Source organism: Diceros bicornis, chromosome 4 (assembly GCF_020826845.1).
Source record: "Diceros bicornis minor isolate mBicDic1 chromosome 4, mDicBic1.mat.cur, whole genome shotgun sequence".
Classification (NCBI taxonomy): domain Eukaryota; kingdom Metazoa; phylum Chordata; class Mammalia; order Perissodactyla; family Rhinocerotidae; genus Diceros; species Diceros bicornis.
Window position 1 is genome coordinate 49,408,964 of NC_080743.1, and position 21,807 is coordinate 49,430,770.

General features: G+C 42.1%; 1 protein-coding gene across 6 annotated transcripts in view; it reads left to right on the forward strand.

The window, feature by feature from the left end:
• Window positions 1–21,807, forward strand: part of TTF2 (transcription termination factor 2) — a 42,023-nt gene that overhangs the window by 13,733 nt on the left and 6,483 nt on the right. For 2 of the 6 annotated variants that reach the window (XM_058538902.1, XM_058538903.1), the window contains 17 exons: window positions 507–573; window positions 1,431–2,435; window positions 2,752–2,866; window positions 3,519–3,701; window positions 5,088–5,215; window positions 6,511–6,592; window positions 8,741–8,860; window positions 10,074–10,224; window positions 11,951–12,056; window positions 13,759–13,940; window positions 14,660–14,813; window positions 15,391–15,482; window positions 16,259–16,341; window positions 16,712–16,845; window positions 17,842–18,012; window positions 20,454–20,512; window positions 21,363–21,513. In XM_058538902.1, coding sequence (XP_058394885.1) covers window positions 507–573; window positions 1,431–2,435; window positions 2,752–2,866; window positions 3,519–3,701; window positions 5,088–5,215; window positions 6,511–6,592; window positions 8,741–8,860; window positions 10,074–10,224; window positions 11,951–12,056; window positions 13,759–13,940; window positions 14,660–14,813; window positions 15,391–15,482; window positions 16,259–16,341; window positions 16,712–16,845; window positions 17,842–18,012; window positions 20,454–20,512; window positions 21,363–21,513 — 2,983 coding nt within the window. Of the gene's footprint in view, window positions 1–506; window positions 574–1,430; window positions 2,436–2,751; window positions 2,867–3,518; window positions 3,702–5,087; window positions 5,216–6,510; window positions 6,593–8,740; window positions 8,861–10,073; window positions 10,225–11,950; window positions 12,057–13,758; window positions 13,941–14,659; window positions 14,814–15,390; window positions 15,483–16,258; window positions 16,342–16,711; window positions 16,846–17,841; window positions 18,013–20,453; window positions 20,513–20,692; window positions 20,849–21,362; window positions 21,514–21,807 lie in introns of those variants that run through there. The other 4 variants (XR_009219779.1, XM_058538905.1, XR_009219780.1 and 1 more) reach the window with 4 other exon arrangements.

Sequence of the window (21,807 nt, forward strand, 5' to 3'; positions counted from 1 at the left end):
TATGTCAATTATACCTCAACAAAAAAATAATAAAAATAAATGTACATATAAGAATAATTGGTTTTGGGCCGGCCCCGTGGCTTAGCGGTTAAGTGCCCGAGCTCCGCTACTGGTGGCCCGGGTTTGGATCCTGGGCATGCACCAACGCGCCACTTCTCGGGCCATGCTGAGGCCGTGTCCCACATACAGCAACTAGAAAGATGTGCAACTATGACATACAACTATCTGCTGGGGCTTTGGGGAAAAAAAAAAGGAGGAGGATTGGCCATGGATGTTAGCTCAGGGCTGGTCTTCCTCAGCAAAAAGAGGAGGATTGGCATGGATGTTAGCTCAGGGGTGATCTTCCTCACCAAAAAAAAAAAAAAAAAAAAAAAAATTGGTTTTAAATGTCCTTTCAAAACCAGTATCAAATAGCTTCAAGATGTTTTCTTGGGTTAAAAAAACAAACTTATCTTGTTTTAATGGATTTTCACAGCCTTAATTATTTGTGTTTTATGCTTCATTAGATTGTTCTTCAGATGTGTTAAAAGTAAGACAGAGGGGAAGCAATGGTGTGGAAGTATCCCGTGGCAGGTAGGAATTATTCATCTGTTTTTAAAACTGCTCTGTTAAGACAGTTTAATCTTCAGCATCATCTGAAAAGACCTGGAGGTCCAGTATAAACTGGTTGGTCTTCGTCCTACTGTCTTTGAAAGACAGTCTGTTCTTTAAGTAAGGTAGACCGTGTTGAGACTTTTAATGCAAAGGACTATATGGTTATGTTCAGGATTTAGTTATTTGCCTCCTGTTACACTTAAATAGTTTTTGAGGTCTTAAATGTGTTCAGTATTCTCTTATTTAGGGAAAAATTTAGATTTACTTAACTAACTTCAGCATCTTTTTATGGATGATTTCTGTTTGATATTCGTATAAGCTGAGTATAATTCATAAGCTCCTAGAAGGTGAGAACTAGGAGGGACTCTACAGATATCCAGTACCTGAGGAGCTAGACCTAGTGGGGTGACAAGATTTGTTTGGGTAGAGGGATGGCTTGAACTTATGATTCTAGGTTCCCGTAGTGCCAAAATCAAAGCAAGCATAGGACACTGTTTAGGTTTAGGGAAAAGGTCATGTTGAGAGAATCGTTTTTCATGAAAAGTATACATTGTGGCTATTGCTATTGTTAAGGCACTTTGATTTGGTCACTGCTTTTCCTTGAGGCCTGGAAAAGCAGTGATGGTGGACAGAGAAGGAACCAAGCATTGACAGTACTGTTAAGAAACTAATACTTTGTGAGTTTGGCACATAGTCTTTTCTAGACGCAGATATGGTGCCAAGAACGTTCAGAAATATTTGACTGCTTTCACTGTGTTTGCATTTCCTCTGAAAAAGGCATTCTAGATATGAAAGTTGCATTAATATTTTATGTTATTATTTTTTTGTCTTTTTAGGATCCTAATTCCAAAGAACATTCTGTGACCAATAAGTCTCAGCATGCATCTAAGCCGTTTCATTATCCTTCCAGCCAGCAGAGAAACCCATTCAAGGTACTTAACAAGAATCAAGAACCATCTCTCTGGAAACAGTTCATCAAAGGTGAAGGTGAGGAAAAGATGGCTGATAAGAAGCAAGGGAAAAAGAAAGATCTGCTCTTGGATCAAAAGAAAGAACCGAAGCCTGAATCTGACTGCTGGATGGAGAAAGATCTTGCATCTGGCCCGGTGGTAAAGGAAAAACAAGCTACAGTTCAGGAGAAGCAGCAAGGGGAGAAAACAGAGTTTCAGGGTGAAGCAAAAGAGATTGAAGAGACACACAAAAGAAACCTTTGTGAGATGAAATCCACACAGTGCCAAGATAATGAGCTTAGAAAACTATCTGTGTCTCCTCACAAGAAATCAGATAGTGAGAGTCATTATGTCCAAAATGAATCAGAACCTCTGAGAGAACAGGAAACCAAGCCTGTGCCTCAAATTGTTCACAGCCAAAACCCAATAAGCAAGCCCCAGGAAGGGGAACAGCTCAGCAAGCAGCACCCCAAGAGCTGGAAGGCTAGAGGAACAAAGGCAAAGGACTGCCCAAGCATGCAGGCCATCCAGAAGGGGCCATTCCAGGGGCATTTCCAGGTGCAGGTGGAGACTCGTGACGGGCCTGCTCCAAGAGGACCAGCTGCACAGTCTGCCCCACAGGCCGCAGGGCGTTCCCTGGGAGAGAGGCGAGGAGCTGACACAAGCAGTGGTGATAGTGAGGAAGATGACGTTGTTTTTGTTTCCTCTGAGCCAGGGAGCCCCTTACTTTTTGACTTGACTCCAGACTCGCAGAAGAAGGAGGACTTTAAATTCTCTGGTCAAAGTGTGCGAAGAAAAGTATCTCCAGCCTTAGGTGTTTCCAAGAAGGTAGAACCTTCAGACCCAGCAGCCCAACGTGTGTACCTCACAACACAACTGAAGCAGAAGAAGGTAACTGCTGACTTGTGTTTTGTTTTTAAGGTCAGAGCATTGCTTGCTATGCGCAGGTGTGGGACTCCACAAAGGAATTAGATATGTTAATGTGGGAAAGGTTTTACAGGTGGATGTTTAGTTTCTGCCTTTTCCTGTGTTTATATTTTCACAATTGGTAAGTCAGCCGGGTTTCATAAAAAGAAAGTTCTGGTTTTCATACATGTAGTGAAATGACCATAATTTCAGAGTTTTAGCATTTTAGCCTGTTTTAATCTGAAACTGTCTTTCTAACAACTTGAAAGGAGAGATCCATTTTGTCGGATCTGCTTTTCAGAGCACGCTGGCGTCGGTGAACATCCAGGTTCTTCCAGACAAGGGTCAGAAGTTGTACAAGCAAATTCAGGAGCTGGAGGAAGCCCTCGGTGCCCTTGCCCTCTCCCCTGAGCAAGGTAAAATGGGTGATACCCCAGAACTTGGGGTGTGCGTGAACTTTACCAGAGACATTTGAGAAGCCATTTCAATAAAGAATATGTGGATTCATTCACCTTTCCATTTGAGTATCCTCTTTTGAGTTTTCTTTTTCATTTTATAGTGATTTATAAAAACTTCCTCCTATTTCCTGTGGACTCAACTCTCTTTCCCATTGTTTTGGAAACTGTTTATTTTTATTTATTTATTTATTTATTTTTCTGAGGAGATCAGCCCTGTGCTAACATCTGCCAATCCTCCTCTTTTATTTATTTATTTATTTATTTTTTTATTTTGCTGAGGAAGACTGGCCCTGGGCTAACATCCGTGCCCATCTTCCTCCACTTTATATGGGATGCCGTCACAGCATGGCTTGCCAAGCAGTGCGTCGGTGCGCACCCGGGATCCGAACCAGCGAACCCCGGGCTGCCGCAGCGGAGCGGAGCGCGCGCACCCAACTGCTTGCACCACCAGGCAGGCCCCTCGGAAACTGTTTAAATGCTGTGCTCTCTAGGAAGCCTTCCCCAGCTCGTTGGAATGGTGCTGATCCCACCCTCTCTTGACCTCACCTCACACATGTAATTCCTTCACTTTTCTGAACTTTAATCTTTTCTTTCCTTGTTTTTTGGGCAGGCGCTAATGAGAAGAGTAACACTCAAGTTCCACAACAGAGTGACGTCACCCAGACTGCCACTGGCTCTCCCCACTTGGTGCCTCCCAAGCCCCTGCAGGGTCAGGAGCTCCAGCCTCTGGGTTCTCTAGGAGTAAAGGCTGCCTGCCAGGTAGCTGCTGGGGGATCCAGCCAGTGCCATGGAGGTGAGATCCAAGGGCCTGGCCCTCGTGTGCACAGCTACACCTATGAGTTAAATGCTGCCCAGTAGGTGTCTTGGCGACCATGTGAAGGGAGAAGCCATTCCTGAGTTGTAAGTTGCCCATGTAATGAAGATCATGATGCTCAGCTGAGCACTGCACAGTGTTATTTAGATTTCTGAGGGCAGAGACTGTGTTTGCCTTGTTCACCGACCTCACTCAGTCAGCCCAGTGGCCGGCACATGGAAGTCAGCAGTAAATGTTTGTGAATGAAAACTCAAACTCACATTGCAGAATGAAGATCCCACGTAGAGCTTCAGATATGTAACAGGATCTGTTGGTTTGCTCTGATATGTAATATGAACCTGGACAGGAGCTCAGGCAGGCCAGCAGTGACTAGAAAAGCTAAAGCCAGTTTTCTCAAATTGAGAACTGCTAGAGATGTAGAAAGGGAAAAAGAAGAAGGACAGGGAGGAAGGGAAGGTAGGGAGGAAGGGAAGAGCAGTAGTTAATAAGGAAGGTGAGAAATGGATGCTGTGCAGGGTGAAGCTAAGGGCGCTCTAAAAGGGAACAGAGAAATCGTGCTTGTCAAAGTGTGTCACAGTCATGCTGCTCGGGACCGCTTTGAGAATGTTGCTCTGTTGCAGCATCATTCACTAATCATAACGGTGACTGAGTCACCTAGAGAAAAATTACATTATGTTAGATTATTAAGGTAAGAAAGTATGTAATATGTTTTGGAAAGAATTCCATTAAAATAGTTTTCATTTAAAAACATTTTAACATTTAAATGGTTAATTTTTATTTGTCTAGAAACCTTGTATTTGGGATACCTCGTCCCTAAAATTGCAACTAGCTGACACGCCTGTAGTTTTAAACTAACCTCAGTAGCAGTTCTCTGTGTAGAGTGAGGAGGTTAACAGTACTGAAGTATTTCCCAATGCAGGGCAGTGGGCTCGTGACATGCACTTGAGGGGCCCTCTCTCCCTCTCTGCCTAAACTTCACCTAGCTTTGGCCTTTACTATTGCTGACTTTTCTTCTTTGCATCCAGCCCCAGAGAGCTTTGCTTCCTAAAATACTGGCATTACCTTTTTCTCTGCCTCCTCTTCAGAGCTGGAAAAAAAAAATAACAAAGATATTATGGGTTATCTTATTTTTTCATTATACTTTCTATTATTTTGTCCTTTATTATAATAATTATTTATGTGATTAAAAAAACCCAAATAAACAAAGAATGGGGATAGAGGAGACTGTAAGGCTAGGAGAAGCTGGAGACAAGAACTTTCAGTCCATACAGATCCATCATCTGGCAGATCATGAATTGCCTTTTTGCAGCTATATCCAGGACATAAAACTTGTGATACCTTTGGGTAACACCTATGTGTATGCAGGCCCTACACACCAAGATCGCCTTCACACCGGGTGGAAAATCACAAAGGAAGCCATCGATGCGCTGCATCGATCACTTGAGTCGTGTCCCGGTGAGACAGCTGTGGCAGAGGATCCGGCTGGATTGAAGGTGAGCCAGGGAGGACTCAGGGTACAGAGTGCCCTGTAACTGTCCCAGTGCCCAGGAAGAGAGAGACCACTGTGAAACTGCCTGGCAGAGTGCCATTCTGATGTGTCTTTTCTACAGATAATACTTTTGTGGCTTCTCTTGCAGTATTTTTCTTCTTTTCTGTTTAGCAGTGCGAAAAAAAACCACTACTTTTTGTTCTTGAAGTCATAAAGTTATGTATGTCTGCAGCATTAAAGGATCCATTTACTGAGCTTTGATAGGTGTCATAAGGATGCAAAGGAATTGCTGCTCATAATGAACTAGTTGGGGTGAAACGGCATATACAACGTATATAAAACAATTGGAAAGTGACTCTAAGACAAAGATGAAATGTGCATTGTAATGTACTATAGACTGTATGCAAACTACAAAAGGGATTCACAATAAAAGAAAAGTCACTCTGGGTCAATAATTATTTGTTGCCTGCCTACTTTGTGGTTTAAAGAAGCTGCAAGCCTAAAGATAGCAGAGAGGATAGAAACCAAACACTCCAGCTCGAGGGAGTGGTGGTTAGAGGGAAGATACAGAGATTGGTATTAATAAGTGATGATCGGGTGACATCAGTACCTGAGCTGGGAGCAGCAGCTGATGTTACTGATCAGGAGGACTCCCTGGCTGTGGAGCCTTGCATTGCAAAAGTTCTTTGCATTGGCAAAGAACTTAGACTGGACTAGCTCAAGAGATATTATGGAATCACTGCAGAATTTGAGCAGAGGTGTTTTATGACGATTATTTTCGTCACAGAATACAAGATAAACTGAAGTAAGAAAAGACTAAAAGTGGGACACCAGTTAAAGGGCTATTGAAATTTATGACTAGCGGTGCAGACTGGGACGTCGGCCATAGAGAGGAGAGTCAGATTTCAGAGATGATGAGGAAAAGCCAATGGAATTGCTGGTGAAAGTCGGGGGACCAGTCAGAGGTCTTGGTTGCAAGCAGTAGAAATTGACTTTGGCTGACTAAGCAGACAAACCAGGACTCTCGCTTGAGAGTGAGAGAGAGGGCTTTTGATAGATAGACTGGACAGTAGGCATAAATCACAACTGTCCTGGGCAGACCAGGGCGTATGGTTACCCAAGGTGACAGAGTGGAGTCAAGGACTTGAAGGTGCAATGAGCAGCTTATATGACAACTAGAATATTGGGAGGATCACTTACAGAAAATAGAAGAGTAGAGTGCAGAGTCCATGTAGCCAGGATCCAGCAAAGCCTCTCATGAGGAATTTATATTAAACTTTTGGTTATTACCTTTGTCAGATCCCTTTGCTCCCACACCAGAAGCAGGCATTAGCCTGGTTACTATGGCGGGAAAGTCAGAAGCCGCAAGGAGGAATACTGGGTAAGTCTGGTATTATGATAAGAGCTAACAAATGTGCTGTTGTATTGTTTCATTCCCTCCTCTCAGCAACACCATGGGGTGGGTTCTATTTTTTTTTTTGTTGTTGTTAGGAATATCAGCCCTGAGCTAACATCCATGCCAATCCTCCTCCCTTTGCTGAGGAAGACTGGCCCTGAGCTAACATCCATTGCCAATCCTCCTCCCTTTTTTTTTTTTTTCCCTTTTTCTCCCCAAAGCCCCAGTAGATAGTTGTATGCCATAGTTGCACATCCTTCTAGTTGCAGTATGTGGGACACCACCTCAGCATGGCCGGACAAGTGGTGCATCAGTGCGCGCCCGGGATCTGAACCCGGGCCGCCAGTAGCGGAGCTCTGGCACTTAACCGCTAAGCCACGGGGCCGGCCCCCTTTTATGAATGAGGAAACCGAGATGTAGAAAGGTTACAGTATGCTCAAGAGTGCACGACTGTAGGATCGATCAGGTCTTGGTTGCAAGTAGTAGAGGCTGTCTCTGGCTGATGAAGCAGAGGGAAAGTTTATTCTCTGGCGGCCCCAGAATCTCGGGGAGATGTGGAGGGCCAGGCTGGAGGCCAAACTTCCCGGAGCACAGCCAAAGCCAAGTAGTAAACTGAGTGTCCTGTGGAAACTGTCATGACTGCTTTGCTGCATCAAGTGCTAGAGGAAGGCATTGACTCCCCAAAGCCAGACACCTCTGTCTCCACCCCTTCCTGCAGAAAGGATTTCACAGGGAGCCTCTTTTCTAAAGTCGCTCACATCTGAACCAAAGTCTTATGTGAGTACATGTGTTCTGTAGAGCCGGGTCATGCTGCCAGTGCCTTCGCTGCAGGGGAGCCTAGAAAGCAAGTTTTCCAGGCTCTGCTTTGGGGACTTGTCAAACTAAAATTCTCCAAGGTGCTCAACTTCTAAAAACATGACAGATGTCCACTATGGCTAGTAAGTGGCCATGTTGGAGGTCCCAAGACCACCTCCAGGTTTGATGATTTGCTAGGAGGATGCACAGCATATAGTCATACTTGTGGCTATAATTTACTATACAATAATTAATAATAAAGTTATTTTGATTTGATACAAATCAAAGTCAGCAAAGGGAAAAGGCTCATGAGGCAAAGTCCAGGGGAGACCAGGGGCAAGCTTCCAGAGGCCTTTTCCAGTGGAGTCACACAGGGCGTACTTAATTCTCCTAGCAGTGAGCTGTGACAACACGTGAAATGTGCCAACATTGTGCCCAAGGTTTTTTTGGAGGGCTGGTCACATTGGCAGCTTCAGCCTGGTGGGTACTGAAATTCCATACTCCCAGAAGGAAAGCAGATGTTCAGCATAAACCATATTGTTTGTACAAACAGTTCAGGCACAATGAGCCACTCTTATCAGTTCTGGGAATGGTGAGAATCCTCCTTAATCTGAGTTCCCAGACGCCAGCCTTGTAAGCAGGCCTTTCCTAGGGTAGTAGTCAGGACTGCTGTGTTAGCTCTCTTTCTGCACAGTGGCAGAGCCAGAATTTGAACCAGAGCCCATGCTGTGACGTTTTGCTTCTGCTTATGTCAGAATGATTATTTAAACTGCTAAAATGAGGATAGTAATGTTTTATAGGGTATAAAGAAGAAATTAGATAAGTTTCATGACTGGCCCAATAACAATACCCAAGAATGTTAGTTTGTGCCCTTCTTTGATGAATAAGGGAAAGAAGACTGTTTTGAGTTGACTCTAACTCCAGAAATGTGATAGCACCAGTAAGTAGGTAGTAGGATGTGTCCACTGGATCTTTTTGCTTTTGGAGGATGACAAATAAAAAGACTAGGCAACATCATCAAACTGAGATAGACGTCAATGAATGTGTTAGATAAGTAACCATATAACACAGAGACTGGAATAAGATCTAAGTGACAAGTTTTAAGTTTTACAAAAGTCACAGTAATTGTCTTTGATCCAGATCTCAAAATAGCAAGAGCTAGGGTTCACCTTCATAAGAAAGATGAAGGACTCGTTAGGGTAGGCGAAGAATAGTGGCTGGAGTGGCACTGACAGCAGAGAACAAGGGCTAATGTCTGCCAGTGGTGTCTTCTCTTGAAGCTGAGTTGATTCTTTGCCCTAAGTAATTGACTCTCCTATCTTTGTTTTCATTTTCCAGCGGATGATATGGGATTAGGAAAAACTCTGACAATGATTGCACTCATCCTGACCCAGAAGAATCAAGAGAAAAACAAAGAAGAAGACAAAAACCCGCCTTTGACTTGGCTTTCCAAAGATGGTACGCAGTGCCTAGCCTACCATTTCCTAAATCATTTGAGCCAGCCGAGAATGGAAATTTTTAAGCTATGAAAGGACACCTTTGATCATATTTAATTAATCTATTGGAAAACCAGTATTAGACTACTTTCCTATGGTATCATTTCTGATGCTGAATATGCTAATTATAAGTGATCATTTTTTACCTTTTAATATAAACTTAGCTTGACCTGTGGTTAGAAAAAATTTTATGGAGAAAGCTAAGGCTCTAGAAGACTTAGTTTAAACATAGTGATGATTATTTCTGTTAATGTTGAGGATATAAATACAGAGTAGATCCAAATTAGTTAATATATTATTTTTTTAAGGAAGCTCTGTCACAAATTCAGATTTTACCCACCATGGCAGAAGCTGTTTTCTGTGTTTCTGAAAGTCCAGAAGTTTCCAGATCCCAGACAATTTATATCTTATTTCAACCTCTGTTTTTAAAATGTAATAACTGTATAAGGCTTTAAAGGTCTTATATATTATGTGTAGACAACATCACATATAAATTGCCACGTACACAAGTACATATCTTGGTTGGTTAGATAGTTAACAAAATCTGTGGCCATCTGCTCTCAGGGCCTCTAACGACCACTGTTGCAGCTGGATCCTGTGTCCCTGTGTGGAGTAGCAGCATGTGTGCATACACACACACACACACACACACACACACACACACACACACAAAGGGGTAAGGGGACAGTGGTACAAATACTCCATCACTAACTGGTTCTAAAGTCTTGTTTGATTATCTTGGAACGGGGTTTTTATACTTATATTTTAATGTAGATGTAGTTAAGTTATGCTTTTCGGAAAAAAATAATAATACTCCCTTGTAATGAATCAACTCACGAGAAGTTAGAAAATGATCAAGCTTCTGTCTTCTGGCTGCCCTGTGAAAGTGCATTGTTATTTTTTTAGACTGAGGTCATGTACTCACTTTCCTCTCCCTCTTTAGCCTCTCTCTGACGCTTTAATAGGGGAAAATAAAGGAATAAGTGTTTTGGCTTAAAAGACTATCTCTTTCGTTTTCTACTTTACTGTAAACTATGTGTAGAAATAAGAGTAGCAGTTGTTAAAAAATATTGGTTGAAGGAAGAAAGTCAGTCAAGAGAAAGACGTAATGCCTTTGAGAAGTTAAAGGCTATTTAATGAGTATAACTAGGTGTTGGTTTCTTTCCCCTTTCAAGACTCCTCTGAGTTTACTTCCCATGGAACACTAATCGTCTGTCCTGCTTCCCTGATCCATCATTGGAAAAATGAAGTAGAGAAATGTGTGAGCAACAAGACACTAAGTGTCTGTCTCTATCATGGGCCAAACCGGGATCAGCATGCTCAAGTGTAAGTACAGAAATGTTGCAGTCAGTAGGCGATGCTCAGCATCTTGGTTTAAGGAGCCATATTGACCTTACCTACTTTCCTTGAGATTTCATTTAATCAGGACTAATATATTTGTGAAGACCAAAGGCACTCTCATCACTAAATAGCCTTCACCTGTACTGAGAGAGACATCGTGAGAGAGAATGGTGTTCTTTTGCTATAACCTTGTCACTATCCCCAACACAAGCTGCCGTGTGAGGAGGCCTGAGATGCCTGAGTGGTCAGCCAGCTAGCAGCAGCATTCTCCTGGTAAAAGAGGATATGTCACAATTATTTCATGGTTGTTGAATTTCTGATTGCAAATTCACATTCTTTTTCTCTTAGTGTGAATGGAACCAGCTCAGTCTTACAGAGCATCTTGATATAATATTAATGATTAGTTGATATAGGCTGATTATATTTCTATGGCTGTTTTTTTCATATATGAACCATCTAAGAAGTTTTGGATTCAAGAGTTTAGGATTAGACCTAACTGTAAATTCCTGAAGGGGGATGATCGGGAAAGAGGAAAGAAAATGTTTCCCCAGATGGTAATTTTAGTCCTAATCTTTGTCTTTTGGTTTTAAAGAAATTGTTTCTCGTTCCTGATTGTGATGTGATGGTCTGGGTTGAATACTTGCTGATCTAGTCAAGAATAAAGTTGTTTCTGTGTCTAAGTAATCTCTCTCTCTGACCACTGATATTGGATATTTTATCTCCTGAAGAACAGGGCAGTAGTCTTTCAGAGGTAAACTGCCAAATTGGTGACCTTCAGTCTTAGAACACAGCAACTCTCACGACCAAGGGCACTTCAGCAGACGGAAGGTACCGGGGCGGCAATGGAAGTCCCGCATGCCTTCTCCAGCATAGAATACTCTAAGTGCCTGCCTTTGTTCTTGATTTTTATTTAGCAATAAATTGCATCTCACTTGATTTACACTTTGATCGTACCTGGTTTGGTATTCAGACTGTACTAGTTGACTTATTGGAATCATTCTCAATCATACTTCTTTACACGATGCTGAGGCAACATGTAGACATTGCTGCCTCCCTGAATTAGGTGTATCATTTTTATCAAAAGTATTGATTGAAGTTCTCTCAGGTGCACAATGTTAAGCTTCATTGGAAAAAGATTAGTGCCTTTCATTAAGAATCTTTACATGTAAAGAATATAGGCAAGGTAAACTGAAAGTTTACAGCATGTATTTTTATACCCAAATGTCAAAGCTAGAGTAATGGATTTTCACTAATCCATTATAAAATGATGAGGACAAAGCATCATAGATGTAAGGTGAACAATGTTTTGAGGGATTCTTACTTCCTTGGGACTTTCATATCATCTCTTTCAAGTCATTATTAAATGTTAATTCCCAACCCTACCCTACTTTCTGTTCTTGCCAAATCATATCAAGCTTAATATGACCCCAGCCAGAGATTTTCCTTTCTGAAGCATTGAATGGGAAGAGAGAGGCTGTTCTAGCTATAGTGAATAGACTGTGAAGATGATCAGAGGTAAGAGATAAGGAAACCAAGTGAGTAAAGTTTACCTCTCCAGAGTCACATGTGTGTGCCTTAAGGACGTGAGTTAAGGAATTCTGCCCATCTGTCCTTCCAGCTGTAGGCATTTTTATAAAGGGATCAACTCGGCCTCTTGTTGTCAGAGTCACAGGGGGTCGTTTACTGTTGGCTTTGTGTTATATCTCTGCAGCCTCTCTACGTATGACATCGTGATCACTACCTATAGCCTTCTGGCCAAGGAGATTCCCACAGCAAAAAAAGACGGAGAGATCCCAGGTGCAAACCTCAGTGTGGAGGTGAGGCCTGGGGGCTGCTGGGGACGTAGTTGGAGCCACACCTCATTTACCCGGAGTCTTTTCACAGCATCAGAGATAGCAAAGGGACCCTCCTGTGAGGTCAGGAGTGTCCTAAATGTTCCACCTGTGGAAACAAAGAGTTCTTGCCTCTGTCCCTTCTCTTTTATTCTAAACAACCTCCTCAGTGATAGAAGTTGAGGCATAGTATTTAGTTGTCTTTTAGAGCTAATGATAACTTCATTGCAGTTGTGGTGGTAATCATCACATGAATATAGGAAAGCCTCACTTATTGCAGTTTTTATTTTAGAGTCTTTGGGGTATACTCTCAGGCTATTTTTTATATTTAGCATGAAGACTAGTATTGCATTACTAGTATTTTGGTATTAAGCCATCATTTTCTGCCTCCCTCCACCTCCCCAGAAAAGAGGTTGCAAATGATAAGGCTACAGAGGGGCCACAGGCTAAATGATAACCAGGGAAAAACCCTGAACGTTTGCTTGTGCCTCCAAGGCAGTCTCAGTTACATAGCATGGAGGCTGTATTGCGTAGTGATTGTGGGGCTTTTCTCACTGTTGTTGCAAGAACTAATCCTTTGCATATGTTTTCATTTTTAGTACAACGGGATATTCACAGATTTCTTATTTGGGGAGATCTCTAGAATGCTTCTCCATCTTAGGACCGACTCTGAATTCCTGCAGATGATTAACTTTTCAGATTCCTCAGTGGTTCCTCATTGCTTTCAGACTAAAACTCTAATTCCTTTACATGGCATATTAGGCTTTTTATGCTCTTGCCCTGCTCGCCTGTCCCTCATCTCCTACACCCTAGCCCTCCTTGTGGCACTTAATACTCAGTCGTACAAGGGATGTGTACCCCCTACCACACCATGTCACATGTTGTGCCTGTGTTCTCTCTCTGAATGGAATCTTTGCCTTCATTCTTTTTCCCAGGTTAATTTTTTTTAACTTGCTTCAAGAATCCTGTCTGGACCACTCCGTTCCCACCTTCCCCTGATTAGATTGAACGCCTCTCCTGGCACCTCGTGCTTATCTATGTCGTAGCGTTCTAGTTATTCAGCAAACATTGGGTAGCTACTACGTGGCAGATGGTACTTCAGGTATTAGGGTTACAGCAGTGAACAAGACTGGCTACATTCCTCCTGTCTTTTATTGAATTATCCGGTGGGATTTACTATATACATTGTGTCATAATTATCTCTATGCTTGTTTTTCTCCCCTGCTAGACTGTGAACTCCTTGAGGGTAGGAATTGTCCTATGTAACTGTGTCTTGCTTAGTATTTTACATATAAAAGTAGACTTTTAGTAAATTTTCAGTGAATTTAGTAAATATTTTATTGAATGAGTGAATTTGCAGTCTCAACACCTAGTGTAGTCCTGTCCCATAGCCGTTACTCAAAAATGGGTTAAAAGAATAAATGGAAACTCAAATTAGAAAACATTTTACTCTTAAGCATCTTAAGCTCAAGGACTGGGATTCTCAAATGACTTGTTTATTTGTATCCATTGAGAGTTTCCACTCTTGGTTTCTTAAGCTTGATTCTTATTTCAGTGTACCAGCTCTAAGCCCTCAAACTTGAAGGTAAGAGTGGGTCCTCAATAGTTGTTTGTTATTCCCCCTTGTCTTCTTGAAGCCATGTACATTTTCCCATACTGTTGTGGATTTTGCTTGTGTTTCTTCCAGGGTATCTCAACACCTTTGCTTCGAATAGTCTGGGCTCGAATCATACTGGACGAAGCTCACAATGTTAAGAATCCCCGAGTACAGACTTCCATAGCTGTGTGTAAGCTCCAAGCCCATGCCCGTTGGGCTGTCACTGGAACCCCCATTCAAAACAACTTGTTGGACATGTATTCACTGCTGAAGTGAGTAAACTCTTTGGGATTATGTAAATGTGAACCCTGTCAGTAACCCTTCATAATTATTTCATATCTCACGATAAAACTCTGGTGTGTGCCAGATTATCTTGTGTAGCAGATGGCAAGCCTGTCAACCTTTAAAAGGCAAAAGAATTAATATGTATGAGAAAATAATCTGTTGATTGACTGGCTGATATAGGACTTGGATTACATCCAGCCCCTAGATATAGAAAAATATAGGACAGGTTAAATTAAAGGAAACAAAAGTCATCTTTGTTCAGTCCAGTGAATGTTTTGGGCTATTTCTGCTTTAGAACATATGGTCTAGGGTCAGGACTACAATTTATTTGAAGCAAACAGAAAAGAATGCCGATTTTAAAGTACTTGCTTTTATTCAAGTCAGCCCATAAGAGGATATGGAATTTCTTTGCTAGCATTTGAAGCTCTAGGAATAAATTCTAGCTATTGGTTATATGTCCTGTTGTGAGGATAAGACATTGTTAATGGGAAAATTCACGTTTTTATAATGTGGTTTTTGTTATTGAGTTGGATCCTTTTGATCTGTCTAGCAGAGCTTTGCTATGAAATTCACTTTTAAAAATGATTGGATGACAGATATGATAGAAAATCTGATTTGTTTTTTGTCTTATGTCTTACTTTGAGCCTTTGCTCCGTCCTCCCATACTTCTGCTTTCTTACTCTGTCTTTCTTCCCCAACAAAAAAGATTTCTCCGTTGTTCTCCATTTGATGAGTTCCATCTGTGGAAGAGTCAGGTTGACAATGGTTCTAAGAAAGGAGGAGAACGGTTAAGTATTTTAACCAAGAGTCTTTTGCTGAGGAGAACAAAAGACCAGCTGGACTCCACCGGCAGGCCCTTGGTAATCTCGTTTATACCTGCCCCTCGGGGATCCAGGGAAGGAGGATGACTGTGTCCTTGTCTGGGGCTGAACAGCCGTCTGCTTTGCTTAGGAGCCTCTGAGTCTCCCATTTTCCTGTGAGGAGGCCCTGGGTTTGCTGTCCTGTGTGCCTGTGTCACAGCAGTCCTGTTGTGCTCTGTGTTAGAGCAGTCCTATTTTTAGGGAGGGGTGGAAGCTGCTCTCTAGGGGTTGACTAGATTTCCAGTGTCAGCTCTGGGGAATTTACTCTGTAATGTTCAGTTCATTTGTGTAACTTCATCCCAGATGCTTTTTTTTTTTTGGTGAGGAAGATTGGCCCTGAGCTAACATCCGTTGCCAATCTTCCTCTTTTTGCCTGAGGAAGATTGTCACTGAGCTAACATCTGTGCCAGTCTATTTTGTATGTGGGACACCGCCACAGCATGGCTTGATGAGCAGCGTGTAGATCTGTGCCTGGGATCTGAAGCTGCGAACCCTGGGCTACCAAAGCAGAGTGCGCAAACCCAACTACTATGCCACCAGGCCGGCCCCCCAGATGCTTTTTTCTTTACTCTTCCAGGTGATGCTGCCCCAGCGTAAATTTCAGTTGCATCGATTAAAGCTTTCTGAAGATGAAGAGACTGTTTACAGTGTCCTTTTTGCAAGATCAAGGTGTGTGCAATGAAGAAGCACCTTCTCACATGTATTGTTGTTTTATTCCTGCCTTTGCTTGGGAGTGAGTCGAGGGTCAGGTTTCCTCAAACTGTGCTTATGGTATAATTGATAAGTTGGATATCTGCGTTTCTTTTTTTTAAATCTCCCTTTCTCTCTTCTTACCCCTCCCCCTCCCCCAGCTCACCTTTGTCTCATATACCCATTAAAGGCTTTCGAACCTGTTCTTCACTGGCTTCCTTGCATAGACGTCCTGGGGTGTGGTCTCTGCACCGAGTCTGTCTGGTCTCATTGGAACTTAAAAAAAACTACTCTGTAAATCTTGTCATCTGTTCTTTGTATGTTCTCTAAAACTCTTGTGCTTTCCTGAATTCCAGATTTACTCTTTTCCACTTGACACCTCTCACTTCCAACGTGAATATGTTTTTCTCTTTGTATACCTTATATTTATTAGTATTTATTAATAAATATTATAATATAAATAATATGTTAATATTAATAAACAATAATATATCAATACATTAGTTAATATTAAATATAATATCTTGTAGCATTAATATATTTATTAATCATTTTAAATGACTTGGTTTTTAAAATAGTTATTTATTTTTTTATTACCTTTGGCCAGTGGTTGCTATGATCCTGACATCATTTAACAAATCCACTGTTATCATTTTTCAAGGTCCTACTGTAAGCACAGTTAAACAATAACGGTTGTAAACCTATTTGGTCTTAGCGACCATTACATGTACATTTTCTTGTTTGATCTGAGGCAGGTCAGCTCTGCAGTTCTATCTAAAAAGACACGAAAGGGGGGACAAACAATCTGGAAGAAGCCCTGATAATCCATTCAGTAGAGGTAAGCCGTGGGACACTTATAAATACACACAACTAATGAAAATGCTGATTCAAATTCAGTAAAATTACCGAAATGGGAGGCTGTGAATTCTTGGTATCAGAGACTTGACCTTAGCTAGGAACTTCAAACCATACCAGACCTGGTGATCTAAACTTCTTTTTAATTATTTTTGAAATCTGCTTTATTAAAATGCAAGTAGGTCTGTAAAGAAAACCAATATTTCATTTGGCTTAATTGGTGTAGAATGAGTTATATTATTGAATCTCAGATTAAAGAAGTTTAAAATAGCCTCATGTAGTTGCTGATTCTTCCCTGTATTTCTATTTTAAACCCTGTACTGTTTCCTCTGGTTTGTTTTCCTCCTTGGAAGTGGCCCAGGAGTTTAGGTCCCCTGGACCTGGACACCCCATGGAAGCAGACTTGCAGGGATCCAGCACCGTCCACATACTGTCACAGTTGCTGCGACTCCGGCAGTGTTGCTGTCATCTTTCTCTGCTGAAGTCGGTAAGAAGAGCCCTAGCATGGTACCCCAGAGGGCCTGCAGGAGAAGTCCATTGCAGTCTCCTGTGACTGCAGGATCCAGTTGGCTGGATCAAGGAAAATGGGGTTTTGGGGTGTTTTTGTTTTTTGGTGGGGCAGAAAAGAGGAGGCTTGTTTATTTTACTTTATTTTATATCAATCTTTATTGATCTTGTTAATTCCCATGGTATTGAGAACAGCTTTTATTGTTTGTTTTGGTTTGGTTTAAATAAGCTTTATTTTAGAACGTAAAGTGGCGTTTTGTTAAAAAGGAAACCTTTTTTTTTTTTTTTTTCCTGCTGAGGAGGATTCCGCCTGAGCTTACATGTGTTGCCAGTCTGCCTCTATTTTGTATGTGGGTCGCCACTACAGCATGGCCACTGCCAAGTGGTGTAGGTTTGCTCCTGGGAACTGAACCTGGGCTGCCGAAGTGGAGCGCACCAAACTTGAGTGCTAGGCCATGAGGCCAGCCCCTAAAAGGAAACCATTTATGAATACTTACATATTTCAGGATGTAATAAAGCTAATTTATTTATTAGTTTTTTCTGCCTTTAGGCAGTATTGGGGTTTTTAAGTCTAGTTATGAAAACTCAAGTATTTATACAGTTGGAAAAGTTGCCTTTACATTGGACAGAGGCAAATCCATAATTAAGAGGAGTATGTTATTCTTTGGAGGAACTATAGTACTGTATTTTGATTATCAATAGCTTAATTAACTATACTGTTCCAGCTGAAGAAAATAGAATGATCATGTAATCTGTCTGGCAAGTCTCTAAAAAGTTCCATCATTTCATTTATCTTTAATTGCCGAAAAACCTTGTGAGATTACATTTTAATCAGAATTTCTCTGAGGAGACACTGATGATAAATGACAGGACATTTGCTCTGTGAAGTGTTAAACAGGCAGCTCTTCATTGGCAAGTACTATGGCTTGCTGCCTCCACTGCCCCCTGCTCCTTTCCCCTCCGGTATTCTGCGCAGGCCCTGGATCCGGCAGAACTGAAGAGTGAAGGCCTGGTCCTCTCCCTGGAGGAGCAGCTCAGCGCTTTGACCCTGTCTGAACTCCGTGACTCAGAGCCGTCTTCCACTGTTTCCCTTAATGGTGAATGCTTCCAGGTGGAGCTCTTTGAAGACACACGCGAGAGCACCAAGGTACTTTTGTCCCATCTATTCTAGTAGAAAGACTTGGATTCCTCGCCTGTTTTCCTGTGTGAGCGCGCCACATTTCTCCGACTGGTACAGCCATTTGGTGGCAGAGCTAGAACTATTAGATTTTAGCTGGTCAGATTCTCCTTCCAATCATAAATTCTGATTTTATTTCACGAATAAAACTAGAGTCTTAGTACATAGTAGTGGGCTTTCAGAGAGGGATTTGGGCTGGCCCCTGCATCAAGGCAGATTTTCTGTTGTGGATGACTAGGAAAGGAGCCTATCAGGTTTACAGTAGCAACAGGGCCTAAGTGAGTAAGCAGTTTGTTTCAGGAAAGCTTTAAAGGAAAACAGTGAAGGCTGACCCTGGAGACTGTGTAGTGCATCTGAGTGCCAGTTGCTTTGATTTGTCGAAAGGCTTCTATCAGTGAGTATTGTTTCCCTACACAGCCTCTATCTTCATTAGTCATTCTGTTCTATTTTCATTAAAGCTTTTTAAGGCTGAAGAGTTCTATTAGAGGAAGGCACAGTTACGCTGTAACTTGAGTCCTGCCTTTCTGTTGGCTGGCTTGGAATGTGCTCCGTTAGCTTGCACACCCTGAAAGTGGGGCTTGTTTCCCCTCTGCTGCTGTCTTAAGCTGCCCTTCCTAGCCTCAACCTCTCTTCAAAGGCTTTTTAAAAAAAATGTAACTAGAAAGGAGGTCACTGCCAGGGGAATGATGTTACTTAGGAATTACTTTTAATTAAAATTTTAAAATATTTACCTAGGTTTTTACCACTAATAACTGAGAGAAGAGCACCATATGTGGCCAAACTTCATGTCTTAGCACCTTTGGAGTTAGCTAGTGGGTTAAAACTTATATTCCTAATAATTTATGTTCCTTTCCTAATACTCAGGTAATATTTATGCACAAGGCTTCTTGATGTAAGCCCATTAGTAGGAGTTCAGACCATTTAAGGTTGTTTCATGTAGGGAAGGAAATTTTCTTTGGTAGCACAAACCTAAACTCAGGCACAGTGTTACTGGAATTTGACCCCAGCTCATGGACCATGAATCCTGCTCTCCCACTACAGTTTTCTCAAAATACCTATCACCAGCTTTTTCATGTGACAATCAGAGCACTTTCCATAACCTCAAGTTGCCAAGACACCAAGCACTTCACCTACCTGCTTATTTTCTTCCTACTAATTCAAAATGGTACAGTCCTGTGACTTCCTGCCCAGACATCAGCATGTTTGTTTAGATTGGAAAGCAGCCTCACTTGTGGGGGCCTCTCCAGGTTACCACTGTAACAACAGTGTAGAATGGAAGAGCTGAGGGCACCTCAGAGTTCATCTGGCTCAGCCCTTTTTTTTTTTTTTTTTTTTTTACTGATGAGGAATCTGAGCTCTTAATTGGGAGTTCCAAAGTGGTACAGCCATGTGATGGCAGAGTAAGAACTTTCTTCATCTCCTAATTCATGGTCCAATTTTCTTTCTCCTCCACCATTCTGGGGATGAACTCTGGGGCCCTTGGAGGCTTTTAGAAGGTCATACACATTAGCGGTCTGGAAGAATGAACCCAGCTGCTCTCCAAAGTCATGGCTGTGTGTTCTTACTGACTGCTCCCATGTGGACTTGAATGTGCCCTGAGGGGTTTTGATAAATACCCAGAGAGCTTGTTTGGAAGCTGTAGCAAGTGTTCCTCAGTCTGGACAGGTCCTCTTCTTCAACAACAGTTGGAGCAGGCATTAAACTGGGTAAAACTCTTTCACTTTCTCCTTCCGCAGATGTTAGGATAGTACCTTCTCTGGTCCAGCAATGTGCTAGGTGCTAGGGGTACAGAAATGAACCAGAAATATGCTGGCTCGGCCTCCTTGGAGGATCTTAAGTCATGAGAACAAGAGATAATTAATAAGCAATTAATATATAGTATAAAAAAGACCATAGTAATAGAAATAAAAGGTACTAGAGTAGCACATAGGCACTGGACACCTGACCCATACTTTGGGGGTTGGGGAGGACCTCCAAGAAGAAGTGACATTAAGCTGACACGTTAGGGTGTTCTAGGCAGAGGGAACAGAATGGACAAACATGAGACAAAGCGTGGCTTAGTGGAGGAAGAATTTTGGTATGACTGGAGTGTCGTTTGAGGAGGGCATAGTGAGAGATGAGGCTGGAAACGTAAGTAGAGGCCAGAGCAGCAAGGATCTGGTGGGTTGTTGTAAGGAGCCTGAGCGTTATCCTAGTGGGAAGCCACTGCAGGGGCTTCAGCCAGGGGAGGTGAGTGACAAACTGATATTTTAGAAATAGGCCTCAGGCTGCAGAGAGGAGAGTGGATTAGAGAGAAGTAAGACCAGAAGCAGAGAGGCCATCCGGGTGACCGCTTCAGTGATTCAGGGGAGAGAAAATGGAGAAAAGTGAATTTGCTTAAACCTACGTATGTTAATGTAACCTTTTTCCAGATTTCGTCTCTGTTGGCAGAATTGGAGGTAATCCGAAGAAATTCAGGGTCCCAAAAGAGGTAAGTGTGTTATTTCATTATCCAGATATTGCTTGTAATTAAGAAAATTTGTTATTGCCAATAGTTAGTCTTAGCTTTTTATTTCAAGGACCTTGAGTCATGCTCAGCAGAACGTACTGAGGTTATAGTACAAATTCCCTATGATTTCTAATTAAAATATTTGTGGCACTGATTGAAAAGGAAATCCCTGGAGGATCAGAGTAAGCTAAGCATCTGAAGAAATGTTTCCAAGTCAAGAAGCATCTAAAGAAGAGCGAGAGAGTAAGAGATGCAAGAGGGAGAGAGGAGAGTGACCAGACAGGGAGCCCCTGCAGGCTGGGAATGTTCTTGAGCTGGGTACGTGGGGACAGGGAGGCCCATCTGTTATTTGTTACACGTTACATGTGTGTTATCACCTGCATTTGTATATTTGAAATATTTTGATCTAAAAACTTAAAACTCTAATTAAAACATAGCGTGGGGGGAATAGAGAAGCCCTAGCAGCTTGTCATTCTGACTGGCAAAGGGAGGGTGGCCTGTATGCCTTTTCTGCAGGACCACAGATCTCTGGATGAGCGTGAGGCCCCTAAATGATAGGATGATAGGAGGCCGCAGTCGTTACATTAGTTTAGCCACCACTCTATTCTGACCACGTTTAGCACAAGTTGTAGACTGAATCTGGAAATAACTGGAAGCATTATAATGTTGGTACGTGACCTCAGTGTGTGCCTTTTCCCCTTACATAGCAGAAGGCCTTTCCTCATCCACATTTGATAATTGAATCTTGAGAATAACAGGGGCGTTAAAGCTCTGCAGATGAGTTTGTTTAATCTATCTGAAGGGGTGGTTTTTTCTTCATCCTTCCTTCCAGCGTCATTGTCTCTCAGTGGACCAGCATGCTGAAAGTTGTAGCGTTGCACCTTAAGAAGCATGGACTGACTTATGCCACCATTGATGGCTCTGTCAACCCCAAACAGAGAATGGACTTGGTAGAGGCATTTAACAGCTCCAGGGGCCCTCAGGTACAAGCTGGTCACAGAGCTATGTAATTAAGAGCAAATTGTTCTCAGTTATACAGAGAAAATTCTAACATAGCACCTCAGTTCAAAAATATTCATAGCCTTGATCCCTCCAGGTGCTTTTAATTTATTAGACATTTATTGGGGTACATAGCAAAGTGTGCAAATACTCTAAAGAGAATAAAATATGAGAGCTAACAGGAGAGTAAGAGCAGAACTGGTCAGGATCACGAGAATCTTGGTGGAGGAGGCAAGCCTGGAAGGATAGGTGGGATTTTGCTATGAGGAAGTATGGAG